The following is a 9,659-nucleotide window of genomic DNA, read 5'->3' on the forward strand; positions in this document are numbered from 1 at the left end:
ATTCTCAAACAATGTGAAGTGAAGTAAAAGCCCAACTGGGAAAGTCCAACTCCCTCATTCTGACACAGCACTCCACAGCACACACGTGTTCAGTGCACACTGCACACAACGAAATTGCATTTATGCTTCACCCGTGCAAGGGGGCAGCCCCCAAGGGAGCAGTGCGGCGGGACGGTACCATGCTCAGGGTACCTCAGTTATGGAGGAGAGCACTGATTACTTACTTCCCCACACCAACCTGGCGGGTCGGGAGTCGAGCCGGGAACCTTTGGGATACAAGTCTGACGTCCTAACCTCTTACCAATGAATGCCCATAAATGTAGGGAGTAGATTGCACTCAGATTTTACTGTTTTCCTATTGTTCAGCCATTGCAGGTCCCCCTGAAGAGAATCATGCATTCTACGAGAATCCAATGTGAAAATAATTCCTAAACATTTACATTCAAACCCGTACAACTTTTTGCAGAAAGATTGTAGAATGTGTAGATCGTTTCCATTTGTTCAACAGTTCATCACCTAGCACACCAAGGCAGTACTTCAACACCAGAACGACATCTCAGTTCATACTTTTGAAGGGTCAGGGTGTCTGCTTATTTCACCTTCGCATAACATGTCACATATTTTCTTTTTCGCTTTTTGGCCCATTTTCACAGGCTGAATCCTTTCACAGACTGTGTTCTGCTGTGTGTTTGGCTGTGAGTTCTGCTCTGACCGTTTCAGTTTTTGCCGTAGACTCTTCACAAGGTCCTTCAGTGATCTGACCTTCCGTTGCAAACGTCTAGACTTCTGTTGAGAAATTTTCAGTTTCTTCGTCAAGTGCTTAACTCTCTCTGTACTCTTCTGAAGTTTGCAGACAAACAATTTGGGGTCCCTGATGCAGTTCTCCACTTCGTGTTCATGTCTGTAGTACAGATGATCGAGTATGTGGATCCCAAATGGCTGTGGCACTTGATGACCAGGCCGATCGTTTGTTGTACAGTGTGTTGCCATTGGGAGCGTCACGTCATTGCAGTCAGATTTGGGGCCATTGTCTTCCATTTGCTCAGGTTGTTTCACTGGTAGTTGGTGGTTGGGTGTGGTAGTTGGTTGTAGTTTCCATGCCTGTCTTCTTACTTTCTAGATGCCAAAACAAAAGATATCAGTTATTATGGTATAAGAGAGTTCTCAATGAATAAGCATAATAGTACCACATTTATGTCAAATTTGTAATGGCTGGTGCTTTACAGTAGGTTCCATTTTTTAGTCAAAAGGGAGTTGTTGGAGTAGGAGTAGTTGCTCCTACTGCAGAGGTAAGATGCAACACATGAGCAAAAAAAACAGAATACATTTGGGTGCTATCCATTAAGGTTTGAAACTACAATATTGTGGCTGTATACTTGCTGTCAGGTTAGTCAGAAATTTCAAATCAACGTTTTGAATTTCATGATGAGCCATCACACACACACACACACACACACACCTTACACTTTTACCATTCGGATCTTTTTTGGGAGGTTTTTAATTCGAGTTGGGTTGGCGTTCTCTCTCAGCCTGATGATCTGGCCAGTTCTGTCCATGTGACTTTCTGTGAAATGATCAGAGCAGACACGGGCATGTACTGAGGGTTCGTAGTTTGGCCGATGGAGATAGATAAGCCAGACACTCTTCTTCTCTGGGTCTTTGGGGAACCTGTGAATTGATTGGGGAATTGATTATTCATTTAGTTGAAAGTGTATATAGCTTCATTTTAACAGCTTGGACAATTTGAGCAATTCAAAAAGTAAAATAATAACAATAAAAAATACTAGGCTACTGTAAGCATAGCCTACTCGAGTTAATAGCCTAGTCATCTTGCTTGGCCCAAATGAACAGCCTATAGGCCTAGGCCTAACAGGTCAATTTAATTAAATTGACCTGTCAATTAAACTGACACTCACGCATGAAATGTTCTTGGCTGGCTCCTCTTCATTACTGAGTCTTCATCTTCGCTTCCCTCACTATCACTTCTGCCTTCAAGGGAACCCTTTTGCTTTTTTCGCTTTCTGCAGCCATAGGCACAACACTGAGTGCCTCTTACATTTCTTTTGATTGTGCCCTCTTTGCGACTCATGGGTCCCATCAATATGGCGGCTGAAAAATGACAAAACAAAATATAACGGAATATTCCAATCAAATAATCCCCCAGATGCTATTTTCATGTATATACTGATCCTCGTGGTTTGCATAAATTATCCCGTCTTAAAAAAAAGACGCTTACGTTTCACAGTTCATTTGATAGAGAAATACAACAAACTGGGACCGTGTAGCAGCTGATGCAAAGATGTGACCCGGATGTGGTAAGAGAAGTTCCTGGGTTATGTCGTTGTCAACGCAGGTGGTGTTTTCCTTTCAGGACTAGCCTCCTGCGTGTTCATGTAGGATTTCATTACTTTATTAAAAGATAGTATGCCGGGTGCAGACAAAGAGACGGACCTTTCCGAACGCATAGAGGCGTTCCTCGCTGAGCTGAAACGTGGTGGAAGTGGGGCAGGACCTCTTCGAGGTGCTGGAGAGACAGCTAGAGAAACCACAGCCCTGTTGCGGAGGATCACCGCTCAAGCACGATGGAGCAGTGCTGGTCAGTTAAAAACACTATACACACACACAAACAATCGCAGGTGTTCGTCTATTATTTAAGGCCAATTTTAGAATACTTCAGATAGCATTATTGATATTAGTTACACTACACAGGATCGAGAGTCACGGGTGGATGTGCCACAGCAGTAGTAGGATGGGTGGCAGATGAACTCACCCTGGTGTCAGTTCCATGCTCCAGAAGTTCAAAACCATTGTCATAGCCTTCCAGCTGCCTATCAGCTGATCTTGATGATAACTAGTTTGTCGCCCTGTCGGTACTGATGTCTTACGTCACATGGTAATCAAACATTTCAAACAAGCGATTTTAGGGTTAGGGTTAAGGTTAGGGTTAAGGTTAGGATTAGGTTAACTCTGGCAGGTCAACTATTCAGTGAGGTCTGTGGTGTTAAAAGGGGTAAATGTTGATTTTGTACTTACTTTATAGACCAAGCAAGTATTCTTGGCACAATTTCAGATGTAGGATGAATGGGTAGGCTAAACAATGACACGTTCATAAATGTTAAGTTAAATTAACACCCATATGTGTTTGAATGGCCTACAGGGGATCTGATGGAGATCATACGCAAAGAGGGGACGCGTATGACAGCTGCTCAGCCCTCCGAGACCACAGTTGGCAACATGGTGCGCAGAGTGCTGAAGATCATTAGGGAGGAGTATGCCAGGTGCGTCGAGGATAAGCCCTCAGTAGTTACTATTGGACAATCGTAACAAAACTTCAAGCCTGCAGTTTGGAAAATGAAGTGACGTGTCTGTCTACACCTTTTTAAAATGATGATGATTATTATTATTATTATTATTATTATTAGATCTCGAGGGAGTAGTGAGGAGGCCGATCAGCAGGATTCCCTCCACAAACTGCTCACATCCGGAGGACTGAGTGATGACAACTTTAGACAACACTTCCCATCACTTAAGGCCAATGTCATCGAAGCCATCAATGAACTCTTGACAGAATTGGGTAATTCTAAAAGTCTGTCTCTCACACACACACACACAATGTCACAAAAACAACTTGATTCCGTATTTCATTCAGACTGTGAGTAGGATGTTTTGGCTTTTATAAAGAAAGGGAGGTTTCAAAGAGTGGGTGGTTGTCCACATCACAAAGTTGTCCACATCACCCTTTGGGTCAATGACGTTTTCAGGAGGGAGCGGAAGTGTGGCTAGTGGCAATAGTGGCATTAGCTGAGGTCGCAACACCCTAGTTCCGCTACTGAAAACGTCAATGACCCCTCTTCTGAATTCTTGGGTTGCTGTTACGTCAGAATCCCCCATCACGGGAGCGCACGAATTTGAAATGGTGGACTACCTGGGCTCCAAGCCAGGGGTAGTCCACCAGCAGCGGTAGATCACCACCAGGGGGCAGCACTATGACGTCAACTGCAACCCAAGAATTGTAGAGATGAGGAGGGGAAGCTGAGTTCCATAGTGCTCCTGCTCATTTTAAACTATGGCTTGTGATCGGTTTTGCAGAGGGAACTACAGACAACATTGCCATGCAAGCTCTGGAGCACATCCACTCCAACGAGGTCATCATGACTATTGGACGTTCTCGCACCGTGGAGGCCTTCCTAAAAGACGCGGCCAGGAAGCGTAAATTTCACGTCATCGTGGCAGAGTGCGCTCCTTTCTGTCAGGTACATTTTTACAATTTCTCCTTTCATAAATACATACAATAAATGCACATCTCAAATCAACATTATATGTATACCGTTTATTGGTAGAAGGAGAACAAATTCTTTTGATTAAGAAAGTATCTCTATCCCATCTCTAGTTCTACTCCAACAGATGTGCATATACAACATACACGTCCATATACAATTATACTTTTAACCTTTTGTACTAGTTTGTAAATCTTCTTGGAAAGGTTGGTGGTAGTGAGGAAGAGCTGGAGTGAGTGAGAGACTGTGTACTATGTCTTATGACTCTACATTTGAGGACACTATCGAAAACGAGATGTTCATGTCAAGGGGCAGTCCCCTGATAAAGAATTTGATTTAGATTTTGTTTTAACTGTTATACTGTATACTATTATATACTATGTTATACTGTTATACTAGCAGCTTGTTGAGCAGATAATAGGTTTGTTTCTCTTTGTATTCCAGGGTCACGAGATGGCTACAAGTCTTTCTAAAGCTGATATTGAAACAACAGTCATTGCAGATGCTGCCATATTTGCTGTAATGTCTCGAGTAAATAAGGTACAGCAGCTTCTATTATCTTGCATCTAATCAGACTTTTACCATTAACATCAAAATTAAAACCGGTACAGATATGATGATATTAAAATATACACTTCTGTCAGATCCACTCTAATCAAAAATGAGACAGGAAACAGAGATATTTCAGAAGCTTTATTTCTGAATGCATACATTTGTATTTGGGGGGTATGGCTCTGTTCGGAGGAAGTTCCCCGACTTCTCCATGAGCTCCATGGAAGCCAATACAGGGAACAGCAGCATCCTCAGGTGGTGTGCCTTCCATTTAGCTGGAAAGGCAAAATACCCCCTAGAACAGAGCAAGCAACAACAACATGACATTGTTTGACAACGATTAGTCTGGTGGAGCAGGGGAGGTGGTGGGAGCAAAACAAGCAGCCAAAAGCAATGACAGGAAAACAAATTCGGTAGTTTAAATAAAGCGCGCCATATGTCAGTATCCAATTGCGAGCTGCAGCTGATTAACCAAAGAGCAACCGATTAGTGGAGAGTTGTATGGGTTGGGTCGGCGTCAGCCAATAGGCAAAAGGGCGCGTTGACTATGTGGTCTGCCAGAACTAACGCAGATTGCTCGATTTCTTCTGTATTTGTGTGCTTTTGATTCTAATTATGACACTGTGTGTGGTATGTATGATCTAACCTAGAATATTTAATTACACACTTTTTTTTGTTCATTGTTTCCTTATTTCTCTTGGGGATACAGGATCTCTACTCTGCTACTAATGTAGTCTTAGGTGTTACGCCTCTGTCTTTTGAAACCCCGTAGTCTGAAAACCCCAGTTAGTTCTCCCATCTGTTGTAAGTGTGTTCTATTGCAACAGTTAAGGACAATACAAATGTCTGAGCACATTATTTTTTAATGAATTCAAACTACACCAAACTGTTCCAAGTTTGTGTTTCGGAACACTGATTGGATCGCCCACTCTATTGCACTTTCCCTAGGCGTAGGTTGGGATTTTGCAGAGTCCTAAGCATAAAAGAATGAACCATTATTATGAATGGGGTATTCAGTTCTCTTTTTTTCATTGTGCACCATACATAGGTCATCATTGGTACCCAGACTGTGCTGGCTAACGGGGGGCTTCGTGCGGTTAATGGCACTCACACGTTGGCACTGGCTGCTAAGCACCACTCCACGCCTCTCATCGTGTGCGCTCCAATGTTCAAGCTCTCACCACAGGTAAACAGTGGCACTCTTTAACAATAGCAAATGTGTTGAATGTAAGGGCAAAACCATGTATACCCTTCATCTATAATCAATATATATCCCTGCCTTTATTTCCATTCAATGATAAAATTAAAATATTTTTTCTAGTGATCACCCTATGTAGGTGTTCAGTTTAGGCAGCTGTATTTGTGTCAAATTATATATTGTATCCATTCACCTGACACAGCAGAAGGTAGAAAGTAATGTGTTGTTAAAAAATAATTTGTTCTGAATTGCTCCCACTCTGTCCCTTTTCAGTTTCCTAACGAAGAAGACACTTTCCACAAGTTTGTGTCACCACATGAAGTTTTGCCTTTCACTGAAGGTAATAACACCAATGTGTGTGTGTCAGGGTTTATTGTTTTTGAACAGTGTGTACAGTATGTCAAAAACAAAAAACCCGGTAGAGGTAGTACTGTAATATTAAACTGTTAGGTAGATTTGTCAACTTTTCCACAAAAGATTAGCTAGCTGCAGAGCATGTTGTTATTACATTTGTTGTCTCCTGTTATGTTATGATTCATGTCTTCCATGACGGCCAAAGCAAATGTCCTTTATAATCAGGACAAAGTAAAGTAATCTTGATCTTCATCTGAGTAGTTGGTTAGAACAGTGGTTTTACAAAGTGGAGTCCAGGGGCCTATACTACAAAGCTAGTTCAGGATAAGTTAAGGTTAAGTTAATAGGCAAATCATACAATAGAGCGTTTTCTTAAGAAAATGAGGACTCCAGGCTCTTCTATTAGATGATTTACCTCTTAACTTAACCTTAACTTGTCCTGAACCAGCTTTGTAGTATAGGCCCCCCAGGTGTCCGCAGCGTGTTGCCAAGGGTGTGTGAAAAATGTGTTGTTGCAATGCAAAGCACATAAAATGGCACAGCAATTGTATGCTGTTATTAAACTACCAGTATATTTCCATAGGCAGAGTGATCTATACTAGTCTATAAGGCCAGTGTAATAATACACTGTATCTGTAATGTGTCCGTCAATCAGTCAGTCAGTACCTCCAGCAAACTAACATGATATTCTTATCAGGGCTTGACACTGGCACCTGCCAACCGGCCAAATGCTGGTAAAACTTGGCTGTGGCTGGTAACAATTTCAGTGTCACTAGCCAATTTGGCAGGTAGCTTATTCTATGGTATGACATATCAGAATAGCCTGCAATATACTGCACTTTTCCCCCTGTATATCAATTGTTTATCAATTGTTTGTAGAAGTGTGAGAAAAAGCTCAGTTACTCAGTTTCTATTTGTATGATTTATTTCCATGTAGAAAGCTGTGCACTCATCTTCTTGCTTTAGCACCTCATCTTCTGAAGTTAGAAAGAAAGTGATAAGTAAAAAAAGAAACAATATCAAATTTGTGGCTAGTAGAATAGCTGAATGCCTAGTGACTTGGGAAAACCACTAGCCACAATGGCCAGCAAATGAAAAACTTAATGTCAAGCCCTGATTCTTATCTCCGAGACTCCTCATCATTGTGTGACTTTTATTGTGAATAACACTTCAGTGTTTATGTTTCATTTTTTCAGGCGAGATTCTCTCCAAGGTGAACGTCCACTGTCCCGTGTTTGACTACGTGCCGCCTGAGCTCATCACCCTTTTCATCTCCAACATTGGTGGGAACGCTCCCTCATACATCTACCGTTTAATCAGTGAGCTCTACCACCCTGAGGACCATGACTTATGAGACATGTAAATAAAAAATAAAAAACAACACGGCCGGCACATATAACTGTTTGTCTGGTGTTTTGTTCATTGGGAATCTGAGGCATAAGAGGGGATGGAATTTGTGGTCCTCCCAGTAAACTTCAGTAAACAAGAAAAAGAGCAGAGGTGGAGGTACTAATGTATATGAAAATACATAGTAATTTGTGTCGAACATGATGGGTAGTAGTCAAGGCTTGACATTAACTTTTTCGCTTGCCGGCCACTCTGGCTAGTGGTTTTCCCGAGTCACTAGCCATCCAGCTATTTTACTAGCCACATTTTTTTTTCTTAAATCATGACACTGTACATCTAACCTCAGAAGATTAGATGCTTAAAGCAAGAAGATGAGTTCATGGGTTACTTGGAAATAAAACAAACAAATAGAAACTGAGTACCGGTAACTAAGCTTTTTCTTGAACTTAAATACAAACAATTGGTACACAAAGGGCAAAGTGCAGAATATACACTATACTGATATGTCATACCATAGAATAAGCTACCTGCCAAATTGGCTAGTAACATTGAAATTGTTACCAGCCACAACCAAGTTTTACCAGCATTTGGCCGGTTTGCAGATGCCAGTGTCAAGCTCTGGTAGCAGTAGTATCCTCAATTATGGTTGGCCGGGTAGTTCACAAAGAAGTACTGTATGTTTCAGTGGACATTTGCAGAATAGTTGTGAGAGTGTTGCAACCAACCTAAAAGCAATGAAGTGTCGAAAATGTACACTTTTCTTCCTGTTGAAATAAACGTACCTTGTCATCTTATTTCAGAAACTCAGACATCATTCAGGGATATGTTTTTTCCACATGCTGTAATTTATTTCCTGCAGTTCACTGGTAAAACAGAATGTGAATACTATTGTTTGGTCAGTTACAAATCCATTCACCAAGTTGTACTTTTCAGGCAATATTGCTCCATGTTTGCCCCATGCAGTTAGGCAGTGCTGTATTGAAACGGCGCCCACATCTGGTAACTTCTAAAATTGCAAAAGAAATGTACTTGTAATTACAATAAGCGACCAGTTGGAGGTGCTCGACACGAGCATAACTTCACAGCTTTCTGTAGTCCTTTTAATTGTTCATTTGGGATAAAAACTAACAAAATGTTTTCGCATAGTTGTACACAAGCGTATTCTAGATTGATTCACTGCCCACAGTTTCTAAAATTGCAAAAGTCAATAGTGTAGCGTAAACTGAAAGATAACTTGTCAGAGTAGTGAGTGAAAATTGTGTGTTTTCAAATTAGATTTTTTTTCTTTACAAGTGTAGGATGCTCTCACATTCTTGTTTTACCAAGAACAAAATAGAAATGAAATCCTAACAAGACTTTCAACAGGAGTAACATGTTTGCAATAAAATGTGGACTACTTTGAATTCGATATAGAAGCAGGTTTTTGTCCTACAAAGTGCAAAAGACTGGGTCTCGCTGTATTACTCAGGCTGCACTGCAGCGTCTATTCACAGGCGCTATCCCACTACTGATCGGCACGGGGGCTTTGACCTGCTCCGTTTCCGACCTGGGCCGGTGCACCCCTCCTTAGTCGACCTGGTGGTCCCGGGCTCCCCCAGGAGCACCATATCGATGTCGAACTTAGTGCGGACACCCGATCGGCACAGTCCGATGCAGCTCAGAACTCCTGAGCTCAAACGATCCGCCAGACTCAGCCTCCCAGTAGCTTGGATTACAGGCGCACGCCACTGCACCCGGCGAAAGCTGTCGCTGTTTCCAGTTATCTTGAACCTAACTTTCATACTCCGACGTCACATGGCATTGTAGTCCAGTCGAGATACGATTTGCAACTGTTTCTTTAGTAATTGCAAGTGTATGCTGAATATATCATACACATCCAAATGAAATACATTTCAGTATCTAAAGATAAAGTTGTATCACAAAATACCGCT

General features: G+C 41.8%; 2 protein-coding genes across 2 annotated transcripts; one reads left to right on the forward strand and one right to left on the reverse strand.

Annotated features, from left to right (window-relative positions):
* Nucleotides 1-238: 238 nt before the first annotated feature.
* LOC134469165 (THAP domain-containing protein 1-like) lies at nt 239-2,310 on the reverse strand. Its single transcript, XM_063223273.1, has 4 exons — nt 2,237-2,310; nt 1,917-2,109; nt 1,473-1,668; nt 239-1,116 (listed from the first exon to the last, which is right to left on the reverse strand). The coding sequence occupies exons 2-4, from the start codon at nt 2,096-2,098 to the stop codon at nt 562-564; spliced, it is 933 nt and encodes a 310-aa protein (XP_063079343.1). The 5' UTR covers nt 2,099-2,109; nt 2,237-2,310; the 3' UTR covers nt 239-561.
* Nucleotides 2,311-2,313: 3 nt separating this feature from the next.
* eif2b2 (eukaryotic translation initiation factor 2B, subunit 2 beta) lies at nt 2,314-7,780 on the forward strand. The gene is made up of 8 exons (XM_063223272.1): nt 2,314-2,596; nt 3,158-3,278; nt 3,423-3,574; nt 4,090-4,253; nt 4,722-4,817; nt 5,878-6,015; nt 6,301-6,367; nt 7,578-7,780. The coding sequence occupies exons 1-8, from the start codon at nt 2,425-2,427 to the stop codon at nt 7,733-7,735; spliced, it is 1,068 nt and encodes a 355-aa protein (XP_063079342.1). The 5' UTR covers nt 2,314-2,424; the 3' UTR covers nt 7,736-7,780.
* The last annotated feature ends 1,879 nt before the right edge of the window (nt 7,781-9,659 follow it).

This window comes from Engraulis encrasicolus, chromosome 18 (assembly GCF_034702125.1).
Source record: "Engraulis encrasicolus isolate BLACKSEA-1 chromosome 18, IST_EnEncr_1.0, whole genome shotgun sequence".
Taxonomy (NCBI): Eukaryota; Metazoa; Chordata; class Actinopteri; order Clupeiformes; family Engraulidae; genus Engraulis; species Engraulis encrasicolus.

Excerpts from the sequence above, each read along its gene's own strand:
- LOC134469165 (XM_063223273.1), bottom strand. The coding sequence starts at position 2,098 with ATGGGACCCATGAGTCGCAAAGAGGGCACAATCAAAAGAAATGTAAGA. Across the intron at positions 1,669-1,916 it reads CAGCCAAGAACATTTCATGC|GTTCCCCAAAGACCCAGAGA; the intron begins GTGAGTGTCAGT and ends ATCAATTCACAG. Across the intron at positions 1,117-1,472 it reads TCCCAAAAAAGATCCGAATG|AAAGTAAGAAGACAGGCATG; the intron begins GTAAAAGTGTAA and ends TTTGGCATCTAG.
- eif2b2 (XM_063223272.1), top strand. The coding sequence starts at position 2,425 with ATGCCGGGTGCAGACAAAGAGACGGACCTTTCCGAACGCATAGAGGCG. Across the intron at positions 2,597-3,157 it reads AGCACGATGGAGCAGTGCTG|GGGATCTGATGGAGATCATA; the intron begins GTCAGTTAAAAA and ends AATGGCCTACAG. Across the intron at positions 3,575-4,089 it reads TGAACTCTTGACAGAATTGG|AGGGAACTACAGACAACATT; the intron begins GTAATTCTAAAA and ends TCGGTTTTGCAG.